General features: G+C 35.5%; 1 protein-coding gene across 1 annotated transcript in view; it reads left to right on the forward strand.

Moving 5' to 3' along the window:
• SMC3 (structural maintenance of chromosomes 3) overlaps positions 1-19,892 on the forward strand; it is a 450,203-nt gene that overhangs the window by 98,682 nt on the left and 331,629 nt on the right. Inside the window, exon 9 of the mRNA XM_090391130.1 lies at positions 14,174-14,254. Within this exon, the coding sequence (XP_090247256.1) occupies positions 14,174-14,254 (81 nt within the window). The remainder of the gene's footprint in view (positions 1-14,173; positions 14,255-19,892) is intronic.

Genomic DNA, 19,892 nt, shown 5'->3' on the forward strand with positions numbered 1-19,892 from the left:
ATTTGCTGTGGTGGAGCATGGTGGTTTTTCCCAAGCGATCCTGTAGGTTGTATCCAAGCCATGGTCAGCCAGGCCTGACTGACCATAATTGTGGCTGCATATGTATGACTTGTGTTCCTCTAGGCGGATGGTTGCTGATCTGCCTGTCTGTCCAAAGTATGCCAACTTACAGGAATAGGGTACTTTATAAACTCCAGGCACTGAGAGAGGAGAGGGAGCTGATCTTTTGTAGACCGGATAAGGGTAGCCAGTTTGCCGTGTGGCTTAAATGCTGTGTGTAGGTGGTACTTTTTTAACATCTTGGCTATTTTGGAGAGGAAGGCAACACCTTCCTCTCCAATGACTATTGGAGAGGAAGGTGTTGTGTATGTGGTCTAGCTCAGTTGCAAGGGCTCTCTTGGTTAGAGTTTTAATAATGCCATATTATTGGGCAGGGTGGTGGGAGAGTTTGTGAATGTATCTGCCTGTGTGTGTAGGTTTACTATATACAGTGAAGGAAAGTGTACCATTAGGAAGGCATGTAACTAAGGTGTCTAGGAAGGGTAAACTATTGTTCTTTTCCTTTTCCATAGTAAACTGGATTCTTGGATATAGGCTGTTGAGGTGACTGAGGAAGGAGTCTAATGTGTCTAGGCCTTGAGGCCAAATAGAGAACACATAATCTACATATCTTAGCCAGATAGAAGGTTTGAGAGGGGCTGAGTCCATGGCTCATTTTTCAAAATGTTCCATATAAAAATTGGTGGTGGTGGTGCGGGGGACCCATGGTGGTTCCCTCTATCTGCTTGTAGAATTTGTTCTTCCAAGAAAAATAACCAGAATTGACGGCAAAGGAAAAGAGATCTAAGATGTCAGAAAAAAATGTTTTCTAAGAGTGTTAAGGTATCAGTTAAGGGAATATTGGTAAACAAGAGGAGATGTCAAAGCTTATCAATATGTCTGTGTTATTTAAGGTTAGATTTTCTATTAGGGGTTTTAAAATGGGTAGAGTTTTTTATGTACGATGTGGAAAGTCCAGTGGGGAAGGGGAGGGGATCAGAGAGTTATCCAGCTGTTTTGACAGTTTGTAGCAAGGCGCATTAGTGGCGTTTACTATAGGTCTTAGCGGGGAATTGGGTTTATGGATTTTTGGTAAACCGTATATTCAGGGGGGGGGGGGAAGAGATGGGAACAGAAAAGTTTGAGTTTTTTCGTAATGTCAGGAGGCCAGGAAGATACTTTTTAAGTAATTTTTAAAATTTTTTAACTTGTGTTTTTGTGGGATCGTGTTCTAGTGGGATGCAGGTAGAGTGATCTCGGAGAATGATCTCCATTTTTCAATTGTATTCCATGACATTAAGGACGACTGTGGTATTACTCTTATCCGCTCTAGTGATGACGATACTTTTGTCTTTCTTTAATTTCCTGAGAGCCATGCGTTGACTGGACGATAAATTACTTTTTGGAGATGAAGACTGGGCGAGGATGTTAGCGACGTCAAGTCTGATGTTATTTGCTATCTCCGACGCTAAGCGACAGATCCCGTGTTTGATATTATACATTACATCTAGCACCGGTACTTCTTTTGGTGTGACCACGAAATTATGGCCGAGGCTTAGGACACTGATTTCGCCTCCAAAAAGTAATTTATCGTCCTGCCAACGCATTGCTCTCAGGAAATCATGGAAAGACAAAAGTATCATCACTAGAGTAAATAAGGGTAATGCCTCAGTCGTCCTTAATGCCACGGAATACAATCGAAAAATGGAGATCATACTCCAAGATCGCTCTACCTGTATCCCACTAGAACACAATCCCACAAAAACACAAGTTAAAAAATTAAAAAAATTACTTTAAAAAGTATCTTCCTGGCCTCCTGACATTATGAAAAAAACTCAAACATTTTCTTCCCCCCCCCCCCCCCCCCGAATATACAGTTTACCAAAAATCCATAAACCCAATTCCTTGCTAAGACCTATAGTAAATGCCACTAATGCACCTTACTACAAACTGTCAAAACAGCTGGATGGCTCTCTCTGATCCCCTCCCCCACTGGACTTTCCACATCATACATAAAAAACTCTACCCATTTAAAACCCTAATAGAAAATCTAACCTTAACACAGACATATTGGTAAGCTTTGACATCTCTTCTTGTTTACCAATATTCCCTTAACTGATACCTTAACACTCTTAGAAAACTGCAGGCGTAGACTATTCAGTTTATGAATAGCCAGACGGTTATGATTTGTATTTATTAATTCTCTTGTTTAAACTTTAAGTTATACTATTTACCCCCTGAAGATGTAAATCCTACGATTTACGAAACTTGTCGGGAACTATTATTTCAGTATTTTGTATAGCTGAATAATAAAAAATGTGGTGTAATCACCGAAATATATCTTTTGAACTCTTAGAAAATGTTTTTCCTTCTGACATCTTAGATCTCTTTTGCCATCAATTCTGGTTATTTTTCTTGGAAGAACAAATTCTACAAGCAGATAGAGGGAACCACCATGGTCCCCCCCCACACACACACATCCCTTCTTGCCAATTTTTATATGAAAAATTTTGAAAAACGGGCCATTGACCCTTCCCCTCTAAAACCTTCTATCTGGCTAACATATGTAGATGATGTGTTCTCTATTTGGCCTCATTACCCAGACACATTAGACTCCTTCCTCAGTCACCTCAACAGCCTACATCCAAGAATCCAGTTTACTATGGAAAAGGAAAAGAACAATAGTTTACCCTTCCTAGACACTTTAGTTACATGCCTTCCTAATGGTACACTTTCCTTCACTGTATATAGTAAACCTACACACACAGGCAGATACATTCACAAACTCTCCCACGACCACCACCCTGCCCAACAATATGGCATTATTAAAACTCTAACCAAGAGAGCCCAGAATCTTGTTTTCATTGGAACAGCCCTTGCAACTGAGCTAGACCACATACACAACACCTTCCTCTCCAATGGCTACAGTGATCACAGTATTAAAAAAATAACCAGTTCCTCTCCCCCATTCCCCGGCCATCTCTTCAGAAAGAGTTTAGAAATGGCGTCACCATACCCTACGTCCGTGACACATCGGAAAAAATAGCAAAGATGTTAAAAAAAGTACCACCTACACACAGCATTTAAGTCCCACCGTAATCTGGCTACCCTTATCCGGTCTACAAAAGATTTGTGTTGACTGAATGAATTCTATCTCCTTCACACTTATCAAGATTCTTATGTTTTTCCTTTCTTTCTTGAGATTCCTTCTCTGGTTTAGAATTATTATCCAAAATTTTCCCGCTCTTAATGACGTTTATATAGCCAGTAGCAGATGCGGGATTAATGTCACCGAGCATTTGCTCTTTATCTCTCATGGCATTAAGACACTCCTCTATGTTTGTCACTTTCCTTTTGTAGGCTGTTTCTCTGAGCTCTTGCCTCACTCCCAGCCTGAATTGGTGAAAGAACACCCAATCCAGATGAGGTTTATCCTCGTTAGATACTTCCAGGGTGTGAGCAAGTTTCAATAACCTATGGTAAAAGTCGGTTGCGTTTTCTCGGTCCTTTATTATGATTCTCTGCAATTTCCACATGTTTGGACCAAGGCTTCTTAATCTAGAAAACTGAGAGATGAGGACTTCTTTAAATTTTGCATAGTCTAAGGTTTCTTTTAGGATGGAGGAAGAGTAGAGGAAATTCTTTTCTTTCCCCACCAGCTTACTACGCTACAAGATTAGGAGTTGGAAGTCTGCCCACCTGCCTGCTTTCCTCAACTCCTCGACATAGCTAAAAAAGGCTATAATGTCATCATTTTCCATTCCGGAACAAAAAACTGCAGAAAAACCTGATGAGGATTGATGGTCCTGAAAAATTCACTTCATCCATGCCTGAACTAGATGACTGATTCATACTTGTATATAGACTTACAAAAATACGATCTTATCTTACACACAATATTGCTAATTTTACTCTTATGATACTTATTTTAATATTGCAGTCATAACCAGTTCCAGCGCTTTAACTTATACAGGTTCTATTCATAGCAAGTGGTACATTGGCTTGAAAGATCAGACATGTATTTTGGGTAAAGAAAACATGAAGGTTTATTCATTCTAAATAATGGTGCATATTAATCATAAACTTATTTAAATGGAAAGTCTCTATAAGTAATGCTACACTGACAGACAAGATCTATAATACAATCGGCATTTCACATTAAGGGACATTGGTAGAGCCAAGCTGTCTTAATCCCGCTCACTTATTATAGTCATGTAAATGAATATCCTACTCTCTCCTCAAATATTAAGATATAACACATCAAATTAATCTACTGACAATGCTTAAAACAACACACTTTTAGAGCTACAAAGTTCTTGCTAGAATAGGTATTAGAGTCCTGAATTCTATCAACAAGTCCGATCACAAGAAATTTAACACTTTCGCTCATCCTGGCCTTAAAATACAATACAATGGATATAAAAACTCTACATTACCGACCAGTTCAATCTTTCAGGAGACACTTCTCATCTGATCTTCTTGCAGGCTTACTTGGGGTGGTTACCTTGTTCTGGAATCAGTTGTTCCCCGCCTTGACTGTCTAGTGATTTCGGTCACAAATCACTTCTTTGCCTCGTACTCGAAATTCCTCTGACGGAAAGGTACGGCTGGAGCTGCACGAAATTTCGGTGTTCGCTGGTTGTTTTGTTGCATCGATGATAATGCTTGGACTCGGTCGCTACTTAACTGTATCATCGCCGCTTGACCATCCTTCGTTCACCCAAACGACTTCTACTTGACTCCGATGCCACGAGAAAAGGACCATAAGAGAGAGAGCGAGAGAGAGCTTGCACCGCCAAACCTTTTATATTCCTCCGCGTCAGCTCTCCCTACTACGTCATTGATTGCAGACACCACCCAAACCTTTTTTGCACACCGTACCTTCTCCTCTCCTTGCATCTCTACGTGGGTATCTTGCACATGCCTCAGACCTTATATAGCTACTGCCTGGGGTCATGTGTATAATCCGATTATACAAGTCTGCACTTTGCTCTGACTTTCCTGTTACAATATTACTTTTACAATCTCTTGTTTCTTGTCTGTTATTTACAGGACCATTTTATAAAATAATACCTAGCAAAATACATAAAAAAACCATTATTACTATATTTACAACTTCGATATTTACCTATTTACAAGTATTTCTTTTGGGAAACTTTGCATCCCAGCTAAATCCCGAATGAAATGCTTAAGGATAAATTAAGCCTTTCATTCCAGATTTAACACCAAGACAACATAACCTCTTCATGAAACTTCTTCTTATACAACATTTTGCAGACAGCAATGACTCCCTGGTCTATAGGCTGTATTATTGACGTGGTGTTTGGAGGAAAGAAAATACATTTTATTCTTCCATTCATACTAACCAACTTCTCAGCATTAGGATGGACTGATGCATTATGAAGAAGTAAAACAGCTTTTGCATCTTCAGGAGAGATTTTCAGGACCTCTTCTTGGTAGTTTTGCACTTCAGGTATGAATTGATTGAAAACCGGTTGGCATTCCTTGAGCTGGAATAGATGACAAGCAACTTGTTCATAACATTCTTCAAAGCGACTACCATCGGCTTGAGGTGATGCTTGCCATTGGCATTAGCACAAAGTAGTGCTGAAATGCACTCCTTGTTTAATTTGCCTCCAAGCGTGCCAATCTCATGTTTGTTCACAAGGTATTTTCGGGAACAGCATAATAGAACTGGCTGGTCTCATCTGCATCGTAAACTTGAGATAAAATAAGACTCATGTTCAATGACTTTGTTGATGTATTTTCTGAAGGGCTCAACTTGTTCAATATCAGTGCTTCACCACATGTTTGCATGTTTGTAATGCCATGACATTTACAAAAGATCTCCACCCATCACTTGCCTGGAACTGTATGCCCATGTGTTGTGCCAGTTTTTCAGCAGCCGACCTTAGTTCAACACCACGAACAACAATGCCACTAGACTGCTGTTGAATGAACCACTTGTAAACTCCTTCTTCTAAATTCTTATGCTCTGCCAAATTCACGTTTCTTATCCACCACGTTTGGAGCTCTCAACACTATATTTTAGTGAAAAAACTGAGTATGTTTGCCTTTATTTTTGCATATGTCCAAAACTGTTTGCTTTTTCAACCCATAAAGTTCACAAACATGAGCACCAAATTCACCACTTTCCAACTTACTTATTAACTCAAGTTTCTGTGCTGTCGTCAATTTACTCATTTTCTTTGAACCCCAGACATATTAACTGATATTAATAATGATTAATAATGGTTTAAATAAAAATTACTCCAGCAATAGCCTAAACACCACGTGTTTTGCGTTAGCATTGCTACTGACACTATGCTACCGATGCTACCAAAGCACGTGCGTGCGTGCGAACTATTACGAGTATGCATGAAATATCACAATATACATGAATGTATCTGAAGTCGCAATTTATAAACACTGCTGATCGCTTCCAATTAACCATTGTATTATTTATTATTTTTTTATTAATTATTTCATTATCTGTATTTATTTATCAAATTATGTCCATTAATAGTACAGTAAACAAGAGTTTTTTACTGTACTATCATAATATCCTGTACACCCCTTGATGGTACATGTCAGGAATTTGATGATGATGGGGAAAAAAAATCAAAAATTCTGAATCAGCAGTTTTTTACTCTGTGAATAAAGAATCTTTGAAATGCAAAATGAAATGTTATCCACACAAATTTCATAACTTTTAAACTTTAAATTAAAGAAATACTGCATATTGTGTCATATTTCTTTAATTTGCAGTTGTAAGAGAACAGTATCAACTTGCAGGAAACTGCCAGGTAAACACTAGCTATGTCATTCGCTTTTGCAATCCTTTAAGTTGGCTAATGCAGGCTAATTAAGTTTCATCACTTATGTGCTCTTTCCCACTTTGTGATTGAGGTGATCAGTTATAAAGTTGATTTGTTGAAGTTTTTTAGGTTATTTTTGATTTTAATCGTACAGACTGCACATATTTCGTTTGTTACAGTCAGCTCGCACTTAATAACAAATACTACTGCAAACTTACTATTATGAAATTACTGAAAATTTCCAGCCATTGCACTACTTGTAGAGTGCAGTCATGAACTATCCACTATAACAAACAATTCCTGTGATCCCTAGAAATTTGCTGTAGTAAGAATTGGCTGTATGAAGATTTCAGGTGAGTAAGATTAGTTTAAGATAATGTGTTAGATTTCAAAATTTAAACATTAATTCTGCATTTTTTTTTATATATAATTTTCTACTCCTCTATTCTCTTATTTTTGATATGCCTCCCAGGACAATGTCCTGTTTATATATGATTACTACCATACACAAACATTGTTCAGTGTATGATTTCCTGCCATTTTTTCTATTCTGTTTCCCTCCATTTTCTTTGTTTCATGAGAATGAAGAGGTGAGGGATCCATTTTTTTTTCCCTCCCTTAAATTCACTATAACACTGTTTCTCTGGTCCCTAGTGAAGTTCACTATAACGGGCATCTGCTTTATATTGTGCTTTCTAAATACTCCATAAAATAGCTGGCCAAAGCTGGCGAGGTAAAACACCCTAAGATTTTTGATAAAATAGTCTGTCATGGTTGTTCCCTCACTTTGTCTGTATAACTTATTTTTATAGGTGAAAGTTAACTCTTCAGTAGTACCATTTTTTTCTCTCAACCTTGTATTTGGCTTTGCTTTGTAGATGATGTCTAGGCAAGTTAGTCACAGAGACAGAATTACTACAATTTCTGGATAAATCAGCTCTATGCATTTCTAGTCACTATTGAAAAAAACTTTCCATTACTGACACTCTTTATCATTATCCATCACAGAAGATAAGTACTCTTTTTTACTTCTGAAAACTTATAAATTGAGCTTATTCTGTTCTTCTGAATCCCTTCTTTTGGAAGAATTAAATAAAATAAAACTTACGGTGACTGCTAATGAATATAACCATGCCACCATTCAGAAAATCAATAAATGTCATCCTTCAACTACATTCCAACGAATGTAAAATGGATTGCCATATCCCACCTTAAAAGAACATCAGCATGGATTTTTTGCAAGTTTAATCTATGTACCATTTTCAGACTATTTCAAAAATTGTTCTCCTTTGTACCATCCACCAAAGATAAATTACTGTTTCTCTTCTTTCCTGGTGTTTACTGAGTAATTTTTTCCTGTCTACTTTGATATATTGGATAGAAGAACTTTTCTACTGAGATTGGGATCCATTAGCACCAGGACTACATTAAATTTGTGGAATCTGATTAGTCTGGCCTTGTTGTTTTATTGAACCCTATTCCCACTTGCGAGGTCACAAGACCTGTAACACTACAGTCATGTTGGCAAATCATTAAGAAAAAAGAAAGAACTCATAGAAAGTATTTTACCTTGGGTATGATAAATGTTAAAAATACCAAGCAATTTTAAACCTGGTTTTACTCCATTTCCCAATTAAGCAAACAGACAAACAAGTAAAGTTTGCGCCTGCAAGTGATGCAAGTCTAGCTGATCCTACAGGTAGTGCAAGACCAAGGCAACTCGTGGTAAAGGTGGCGTAAGCTCTGATCACTAATCTTAATATTTACCCTTAATGCCAAAACACATCTCCAAGAAGGGGATGTATGATGTTTTGTATTAAAGGCAAGGGGCCACTACCCAGACCGGTTTCGACCTTTATTGAGGTCTCATCAGTGGGATCCAGGCTAGAAATACCAAGATTTTAGTAATACAGAGCTTATAAGTATTTTACCAGAACAAGTTACCGGTCTGGGTAGTGGCCCCTTACCTTTAATACAAAACATCATACATCCCCTTCTTGGAGATGTGTTTTGGCATTAAGGGTAAATATTAAGATTAGTGATCAGAGCTTATGCCACCTCTACCACGAGTTGCCTTGGTCTTGCACTACCTGTAGGATCAGCTAGACTTGCATCACTTGCAGGTGCAAACTTGACTTGTTTGTCTGTTTGGTACTTGGGAAATGGAGTAAAACCAGGTTTAAAATTGCTTGGTATTTTTAACAAGAAAGTACTTGTTTTTTGAAAAGCTTGTGTTTTGTATTCATCGGGACCAATAGTATGGAGAAGGCTGTTCCAGAGAAATGAAATGAAAAATGTTTGAATTCAACTATATATGGATGATGACCAATGGCTGCTTTTGTTCTTTCATGATTAGAAACAAAAAAGCAGACAATGGTAGTAGTCAGTTCATTGAAGCAATGCCAGTGAAAATACATATAAAAAAGGCATAATGCAGAGACAGCACTTATGAGAAAGTTACTGGAGGGGGGTTTGTGAGAGAGGATCACCTCTTATGTATACAATCAAGAATTCTTAGAGAGGTTTGGATGCACCATCCCAAATATGAGAAGCATAATAAAGTGTTAGGAGTTGAGCAGAAAAGGAGTAGTATTTTGAATGAAAAAGAATATCATGTTTTTTGAAGGCTGAGGATGCTACGATTGATATGCTAGGTTAAGCTAGATGTGAAAGTTTTTCCAAAAAAGGAAAACTGATCTTGATCTTGACCAGAAATCAGAACACTATTAAAAATAAGAGGGAGTGTAGTAGATTCTTTCTTCTATGTAATAAGAGAACTTTTCTCTGATAGCATTGAAACATTGAAATTCACTAGTTGTCTTCACTCCATTTAAAAATGGTGATGAAGTTAATGTTTAGTATATTGGTTGTTGATGAACTTGATGTTTGAATCATTTGAGTACTACAAGGTTTCTTGAATGAAGAAGAAGAGGCATGGAGAGTATACTGTTATCAGCAAACTATGGATAGAATTTTAGGGTGAGAGAGAGAGAGAGAAGTCACTGATGTATAGGAGCAAGAGCTTGGATACTTCAGCATTGATAAAGAAATTTAATGAAAGAAAAAAAAAGCCATCCACCACGATATGCAATGAATGACTAGTGTGGAAACTAGCAATCTATTCACAAAGTGCAGGAGGAAAACTTTAAGGTGGTAGCTTGTCATTAATATCTTTTTGCCAGCTTGATCATTGCCGTGGAAATATCAGCAGCAACCACTTGAGGTTCTTTAAATCTTTCCATAATGTGTATCCAAAGGTGTGTAAGATTAATGAAGAAGTTTTCACAGAACACAAGTAGTGTAATCTGTATTGGTGATCACTAATTAACTGATGAGCTGTGAAGAAGTTTGTTGTTGTTGATAACTCTCTCCATCCCTTTCGAGAATATATATTGGTCTGAGGGCAATGGGACATAGTTTATCTTCCTTTTTTAGGAATAGGCCGTATTAAAGCTTGTTTTCATGTTGTTGGATTAGATGCTAGATGAGTAGGACATTTTGTAAAGACAATATAGATTGAGTGTTAATTCTGGATTACAAGTTTTGAGTACAACTAGAGGGATACACCTGGACAAGGAGATTTTATTAGAAGCATGACTAATAAGGATTTTTCTGAAGTCCTTCTGGCAAAAGATTAGAGGAGGCATGCTTGTGAGCAGTCCATAGTATTGTAGTAGGCGATTTACCTTGATTATCTATACAAGAATCGATGGGAAATACTGATGCCAAGAAAGCTGCCTTATCTTTGGGTGATGTTATCACCATTAGGATGTGAGGGGTGGAAGTTATGCTGACTAGCTTGAGTGATGGACCAGAAGTATCTCAGTTGAGCAGGAAGCTTATTATTGGCCCTTATGAAGTCTCCTTTGGATGCACTGAGAATAGAGATTAGATTTGCAGTGGAGTGGAGAACGAAGGCTCTCATTTCAGTATTATTTCAGCTATTTAACTGTAGCAGGTGTTTGGATTAGTATAGCAGAAACAATAATTAGACCATGAGAAAAAAAAGGCAGTAAGATGTCCTAGAGGTCATGTCACTTGGCACTAGTAGTGTCACAGGGTATGGGGCTAAGAGGAGATTGATCTGTATAGAAAAGGAAACACAGATAATGTTATGGTCTGAGTTCCCAAGAGGAGAACAATCATCTGCTGCATATTTAGAGAGAAAGTTGTTTAAGAAAAACTTTCCAGAGTTAATAGCAGAACTCTTTGGTATTCTAGTTGACATGTTAACAATTTGTGTTAGATCACTCATCAGAATTCTAGCTGAAAGGTATAGTTATAAACAAAAGACAACCATTGAGATCGTGAAAACTGTTCAGGAATTTCTTTTTAGTAGTGATTACATAATATATGTAAAAATTATTAAAAAAATTAATGAGGTATTATAGAGATTATTAGGTAAGTGAGGAACAAAATGGATTCCACAGAGGCAGATAGTTACTTTAGTTTGAAATTACTAATTGAAAAACAGAAATTGTTCAAAAAAAGAAACATGCGCGCACACACACACACAGTGCATTTATAGACTTTGGATCTCCAGCCAAAAGGCTGCGGGTTCGAATCTCGCTATAGTCATGGTTGGTTGTGATTGTCTGTGGAAATACTAGTGGCGGCGGCTAGTAGATAGCATTGGTGTAGATGATGATAGTAGTTCACTGTAGTTGATGGATTAAGTGGTAGAGATGGAGAGTTGTAGAGGGTGCCCTCCCTCGCTGAGTCTTTGGACTCCTTAGAGGTGTCACGTAATAATAATAATAATAAGTTATAGATATAATGTAATAGCAGTCAGATTGTAAACTGAAGTATCAAATTGGCAGCCAATAAATGATGTTCATCAGGACTGGTCCTTGTTATTTCTTTTTAATAAATGTTATTGTCACTGTCAGACAGTAGAGACTGGTTCATGGAATATCCCATTATAGCCATACTATATGGATGTTATATACAGATGATTAGGTATTTCTGTCCAGTAATGAAGTTAGTTAGATCAGTTGCAAAATGCATATGCCACTTAAACCTCATTGTTGAAAAATTTAATATGGAAATATTGACTGTAAAGACCAAAATAAGTGCCTTTTAAGGAAAGGAACTCATTCAAGGGGAATATGTGTGAAAATAATATTCTTGAACAAATAAGTTGCTTTAACTATCCTGGTTATAGTTTGACTTATGGAGAAGAAAATAACATCAATAATAAAATTTAAAATTATAGCAGGGCACTTAATTAATAATTAAACAGTTTTTTAATCCAGATTTAGAAAACAAAATGTAAAACAAGAAAGAAATGAGATGAAACAAGGATGTTATGAATGCACTGAATATAATACTTATAATCAATATTTTTTGGGGGGATTGTACCCAGTTGAATGGCATACTGGCACCTTTTTCTTAACAGTGAAATTTTGACTTATGGGTACTAGGTAAATGTGTCATTTTTTACACATTTACCTAGTATACCAAACAAAGAACACTGGCACCTATTGTTTTACAAAATAAGCACTGCTTATAATTCAATACATTTAGCAGTACAGACAGAAACAGTGTAACCATTTCTGTCTGTATTGCTGGGAAGTCTATATTACACAGAAATGGTTAGAGAATGCAAGCAGAAAATGGACAGGACCAGGTTAGTTTGGCAGATTGTTCACTACTAGGTCTAGTGGAAGAAGATTGCTGAGAAGAGAGTTGGCTTGTGACTGTGATAGGCTACTAAGCCCACTGTTGGACAGAATAATGAAGATGTATTGATTTCATGCCATTAATTAGTTGTAAATCTTTCTTAGATGAATGGTATTTCTTTGTGAACTTTGTCTGCAACAAGTTTTATGATAAGAAGATCTATTTAGTAGAAGTTTTATGGTAAGGAGATCCATTTGGTTATGCTCTTAAATAGGGTACGAATCTGTCAATATTCTGTGGTACAAGTATGTTAACTTAATAATTTAGTGATGAATCCTGAACAGTAAATTTATCAGTTAGATTTTTTTGTCAGCTTGGTCAGTTACATATATGTATATCATAATCCTAACTTTAAATTTTTTCTTAGTTATAATTTTCTTTCATTATGAAAGAAAGAGCAGTTTAGAATATACTTCTTTTTTGTGTTGCTATAACAAATAAAATTTACATTTCAAGATTTCATGTATTAATAGTCGTCTTTATTCAAATGATTCAAATTGTCAAGTACGTCGTGTTGATAGAATTATTTTGGTAGTGTCATACCATAGATCATGTATAACCAGTACTTTGAAAATCAAATTTATCTATGGAATTCAAAATATGTTCATTAATTATTCTAACTAACAATATGAAATAATAAGATCTTAGTTTCATGACATTCAAAACTTAAAGTACTTCATACAGTAAAACATTGTCACATGCTAAAGATCCCACCATGCTCAAGAATGGGGATTGGATAAATGATTAGCTAACCCAGTTAAATGGCTTTTGGGACAGTTCTCTCAAGACCACTAAAAGTTTGTTGAAAGGAATATTGCAAAAAAATAGAGGCATTAGCAGAAGACATGATCATATTAACTGTGGAACAATAACACATATCTAAGGAAAAATTTTTTGTGTAATATGTACAGAATTTTGGCTACATCTTGCAGCCATTGTCAGTGCATACATGAAAAAAAGATAAACACTTAGCATAACACTATATTAACTGTAGGAGGGAAAACTCCATCTTTAAATATTAGAATTAAATGAAATGAATTTTAAAAACAAAGATCATCAGACACAGAAATGAAGAGTATTACTTAGGATGATTTCCCAAAATTGGGTAAGTTTTTAATGTAGGACATTCATGATCATACTCAAATTCAAAACATAGTTTCTTCAGGATTCAAAATCCTGAAGAAACTATGTTTAATTGGTAGAAGTTTAATGTACAGCTTTAAATTAGAGGAAAGGGATGGATTGCCTGAAAAAGCATTATTCTTAAAATTTAAGAATGGACTAAAGAGGAACTTTAAAATGTATATAATAATTATTATATAAATAAGGGAAGGATTCATAACATGAGGCTTTCCTCCCCTTCCCCAAAATAGGTGGAAATGAAAACTAAACTTTTCAAAGCCTAATCCCATTCATAATGTGCTTTAACTTAGCTCAGAAAAAGAATTCTTCTGTTTAGCTGAAAACTTAAAAGAACTTCAAGATTAAACATAATTATATGCATAGCTGATTGTAATTGTTTATAATTTCCTTGTTATGTTGTTTTAATAAGCAAATGATTAAAAGTTTGGATTTATTGCTCATTAGCATGTTACTTTTTTATAATTTATCATGCTCTGCTTTCTGATTTACAGTTAGAAACACGTCGAGAGACAAGTAGCTCAGTTACTGAGAAACTAAGAGAGAGCTTGCAAAATGCAACAGATCAAATTAAGGTTGGTTATACAATCTATGAATAACAACTGAGATAATTCTTTTATAGTAATTTGTTCTTATTAAAACTAATTAGTTGATAAACAGAATTATTTTTGGAGCCATTAATATAGAGCCACAGAAAATACTTCTTAAAAACAGTCTAGAATGTTTGAAATGAAATAGTTCTTTTTTTATTTTCTGAATGTTTAGTTGAATGGATATTTCTATTATAAATTTGACTTTTTTTTTTCCTGTTCATTTAAATAGCACCACAACAATTCACTTATAAGGACATTACAACATTTGTGGAAAGACCTCAGTTTATCTGATACTTTATAAAGAACCTTTATAAGAACTTTTCAGGTGAACGTCAGCTGACTGGTCTCTACAAAGGCGGAAGGTTCCCCCCCCCCCCTGGAAACTTAGATTTTTCATTCCACCAAACAGGCAAACCAGTCAGAAAATACATGTAATTAACAGACATAATATACTGGTCTCTGAATTATGACTGAAGCAGCTATTTTTCCATAATTCCAGCAAGCTCATCAACCAATTTGTTAATTTCAGTAAGAAAATAGTAAATAGTTTCAGTAAGAAAATTTTCATACTTAATTGGAACTATTTATATTTTAAAAATTAAAAACACCAAATTACAGAATAAGTGTTTGAAACTATAACACCAAAAACAGAAAATTAATAAACATGAATCCTCCACATTTCAGTGCTTCTGTTGCACATCATTTAGTTGGAAAAGATACCAGGATTCAGATCAGTCTGTGACAAGATGAATTTTTTTAAATGTTTTTCCAGCAGGGACCAAGTTACTTCATCTTAAATTGTGGTATAATAGAGATGTTTTTTCCTGGAAATTTTATTTTTGCCTACTTCAAAACAAACAACCTGTCTGAGATGTATCTGGGAAGACTTGGGAAGTGACTAAGTTTATAATTGTTTCATTCAGAAAAGGTGCTGAACTACAAAGCTGGAAATTATGACCAACTGAGGAGTATACTGAGTTCATTTCAGTGGTATCATTTGCTGGATGGGAATATCAACAGTGCATGGGATGCATTAAAAAAATACTTAAATGATGCAATATCAGCAGGCCAGAAGAGTCACAACTGTTGTATAGAAAGCTAAGTCTGAGTATGAAAAGAAACTGGCTCTGCAAGCTATCATTCTGCAAATATCATAATGTATCCCAAAAATTCATAGAATAAATAGGGTATGGGTCATATGGACATGTAATCTTATTAAGCAAGAGATTTGTAAGAAAGGATGATGTGGAAGGAATACTGTGTGCTTAAGGATGATGTGGAAGGAATACTGTGTGCTTAAGGATGATGTCCTTTATGAAAATTATAAGCAGCAGGCCAGATGAGTGAGAGTGACAACTGTTGTATGGAAAGCTAAGTCTGAGTATGCACTGGCTCTGCAAGGCTAAAGACAATCCCAAAGAATTATATCTGTATGCTTCAAGTAAAAGAAAGAATGAATATGAAAGAATAACTCTACTGAATGCAGATGTGTGAAGGTGTTCAACTAATGAGTGCCCATTTTGCTAGAAGCTATCAACTTGGTATATACAACATTGAACTCACTGCTACCGCTTCACTGGATGAAGAAACTCAGGCGTATAAGGTGGAGGTATTAAAGCTGTTGCAAAAACTGAATAAGAATTCAGCAATAGGGGCTGATGAGATATCTTCCCTGTTCAGAGTGTTCAGCTGAATTGGCTATTCCTTTGACCAGGCTGTATAATTTAAGTCTCAGAACAGGGAAGATTCCACAGGAGTGCAATAATGTGTGGTAATTCCATTGCACAAGGGTGGCACAAAGACTGATGTATCCAACTATTAACCAATCAGTATCTTATCTCAGGAGTAGTGAAGATTTTGGAAAAGTTGGTTAAGTCTCTCATTCAGAAATGGGTTGACAGAGAATCTCTACTTTGCAATGAACAGCATGGGTTTACTCAGGGAAGGTCATGTTTTAGTAACTTGCTCGCATTCTATAATAATGTTACTTACCATTGAGCTAGACAAGGGGAATGGGTATACCATGATACTTTTAGATTTTGTTAAGGCTTTCGAAGACTTATGGAATTGGATTATAAAACATTACCATGGATAAGAGGATGACTGACAGACAGATTTCAAAAAGTGGTATCTGGGGGTAAAAAAGGGGGGAATATGAGTGTAAGATTTAAAGTAACCAGTGGTGTACCACAAGGATCAGTTCTTGATCCACTGGTATTCAATCTGTACATTAATGACATTGGAAGGGATTTGACATGTAACATACAGCTAATTGCTGATGATGCAAAGATAGGTAGGGTAATCAGGAATGCTGCTGATATGTAGTACTTGCAGGATGATTTTAATTGACTGTAATTGTGGGCATGGTAAAATGGATGTCAGTTCAATGTCAGTAAATGTAAAGTCATGCACTTTGGCATGGTTAGATATCCAGTGTCATATTATATTGGTGGGATTATGCTAGAAGAAACTGATCAGACTATGGATCTTGGAGCATTAGTTGATAGGAAGTTGAAGTTCAGGAGCCATGCAGCAAGATTGCAAATATAACTGAAAAGATAAATGCAGTGCTGAACAAACCTTGATTCATAAGACATCCCTTGGACTATTGTGTGCAGGTCCAGCCTCCTAGTTTCCATCATGATCCTGATACAGTGGAGAGAGTACAAATGAGAGTATTAAAAATGATATCTGGATTGTGGAATACTGATTATAAAGACAGATGGAGAATTTGTAAAGTGCAGAAACTAACAAACAGGAGAAAGAGAGGATGCTATGATTGCTTACAAATTTCTGAAAGGATCATAGAGGATTTCAGTTGATGGAATTTTTCATTTTATGGAGGACATTCTTGGAAGCTGAGAATGAATGCTGCCAAGAAGGCGGTGAGATTTCGATTTTTCCCTCATAGAGCGGTGCATGATGGATTGTCATTGGATGTTGTGTGTGCGATCAGTGTGAATGAATTCCAGAACAAGCATGATAGGTGGTATGTTTATTATGTGACCTTCCTCAATGAGTCCCTTACTCCCTGGAGTTCTCTCTTAATATTATTATTATTAGCTTACAAAATAATTCCAGTATAGTAAGCGATGGTTTTGTTCTGATATTTTCATTACAGTATTAACAGTAATTTTGAATTTAAAATTAACAAAAACCATCACTGTCATCTTCTACTGCAGTGTTTCTCAAAGTGTGGTACCCGTACCCCCGGGGTTACGTGGCAATTTTCGGCTATGCATAATTAAAGGAGTCATTATATTTTTTTCAACAAACAGTGCAATTAGAAACAACCAGGATAAAACGGCACTAACTAATGAATGACATCCCCTCTCCAACAGAAACTGCTGTGTAGACCAAGCAAAACCATATGTTGCCGGTGGAACATATGGTTTTGCTTGACACCACCTCCGTCGTTAACGTGTTAAAACTAAGAAATATATAGTGAATGTGTTTCAGATATTATGGAATTCGGTTGAAGGGAATTAGCATTGCAACTCAACTGTTGAAATGCTAATTTGTCTTTGGTTCGCGCGATCTTTTGTTAATACTGCACCAATCATATGCAGTTCTTCGCTGCTCTACATATCTCAAGTCTTGTAAATTACTGGTAATTTTTGCTTGAAATAATGGGAAAGAAGATGACACTATTTGGGTAGATAACTTTCACGATGCACACAAAGAAACTGTTCTCGATGCCAAAAGTAGTGATAGCTAGTAGGAGCTTCTTGGTAAGTCGCACCATTTTCAGTTTTTTTCTGAAAACTTTAGTTTCCGAAAATTCCCGCACGTATCTCACAACACGATTTTTTAGCTTTAATTTTGGGAAAAAAGTTGGAGTTATATTCGAGTAAATATAGTATTTTTTTTTTAGCTTTCAAATTCTTATGTATGGATCATTGGTTAAAGATTGGATTTATAAAACCCCCAAAAGAGAGCAATCTAGCAAATACAAATAGCTGTAAGCAACAAGAAAATGTTGATATTGCATCTGGATCAAATGAAATTGATGAGTGTGTCGTCTGACATCTCTAGAGAACCATAATTTAAAAATAAATCATATTTTTTGTTTACATGAACATATAAATTCAAATAAAATAAATATTTAATATTAATTAATATTTTTAATTAATTTATGAATTTAAATTATTTTTTAATTAATTAATTAAGGAGTATTTGGTAATAATGAAAATTTAAGAAGGGGTACGCAGATATCTGAAGTTTGAGAAACACTGTTCTACTGTATACCCTTCAATATGTATACGGTATTTTATCTATGTTACAATAGAATTCCATTAGGATGTATAGCAGATATTATCAAAAACAGGATTTCATGATTATCTTCTAATCAACAGTTTTCCTTCAGATTGGTCTGTTATTTGTCTGTTTCTCTAATTTGAACATCTCTCACATCTCAGTCTTCTAAATTCTTAAATGCATTGTCCCCCCCCCCCTCCATTTCTGTTTCAAAATGTTTCATCTCCCATTCTGAGAATGTTATCATATTCTTATAGTTTAGCACACTGCTTATATATTCATAAATATTAATAATATCAAGTTCTTTTCTGATTTGTTCATTTTTAATCCATTAATTTCACCTATTTCTCATTCCCATTTTTCATTTTACAGAATTTCCATATCTGTGGTCTCCAGTCTTATTTCTCTTATTTCTAACACCTGTGATCTACATACCAAAATTAGTTTGAATCCCTTTTTTTGAATACTTCTAATATTATGGTTTTGACTGATTTCTCTCTTGGTGTAAATTTATTAAACTAGTTTCTTGATGTAACCATTCTGTTATATATTTTCATATTTTATTTGCCATTTTCCTGAAAATTGTGCTTAAATAGCAAAAATCTATTAACATCATAGGGCTCATTACAGAATGCAGTTGATGTTTTCTGCTTTCCTTCTTGTTTTCATAGTTTGTCTTTTTATTGCCAAATTACCATTCCAGATTTGGCATAAGATATTTAAATTATTTAAAGACTATTGTATTGTAGATTTATTTAAGAGGATAATTTAAACAGTATTTACTTTTGTTAATGTATCTCCTGTTCAAGTATCAGTTTTACTACTACCTTTCTTTAATGATGTAGTTATTGCAGATTTTAAATAACCTTTGCAATATAGTATGTGACTCTGTGGTACACCTGATTAACATCAGCCATTTCCCTCCAAATCTTTAAATTGCTGATTTTCAACTTAAATATTCACGACATAATGAAACAATTTGAAGCAATTTTTCTCTTGGTTCTTTATTATATACATATCACATACATATCATTATATTTCCTGCTTAGTCATGTAGAAATGTTGCTTGTTCCATGAGTTTGATTTTAGTTGCTAACTAAGAGAACTTTTTCTAGTCCTTTCTTCAGCCAGTTCAGCCTTTGAGGTACATAGAGTTATAATTATTACCTCTTGGAAATTTGAGTTTTTAATCTTTCAGATTGAAAATATCAGCCATAAAACTCGCACCATTTCAGACATCAATACAGATGATAGGATCAGATGGCAACACTATGTACAAATTCTCTCATGTTGACTGTTATCCTGATATCTTAAAAATCATTCATAATCCTGAACTCAGTGATGATTAAGGATGAGCCTGACT

Source organism: Typopeltis vanoorti, chromosome 4 (assembly GCF_054136105.1).
Source record: "Typopeltis vanoorti isolate ZY-2024b chromosome 4, IOZ_Tvanoo_1.0, whole genome shotgun sequence".
NCBI lineage: Eukaryota > Metazoa > Arthropoda > Arachnida > Uropygi > Thelyphonidae > Typopeltis > Typopeltis vanoorti.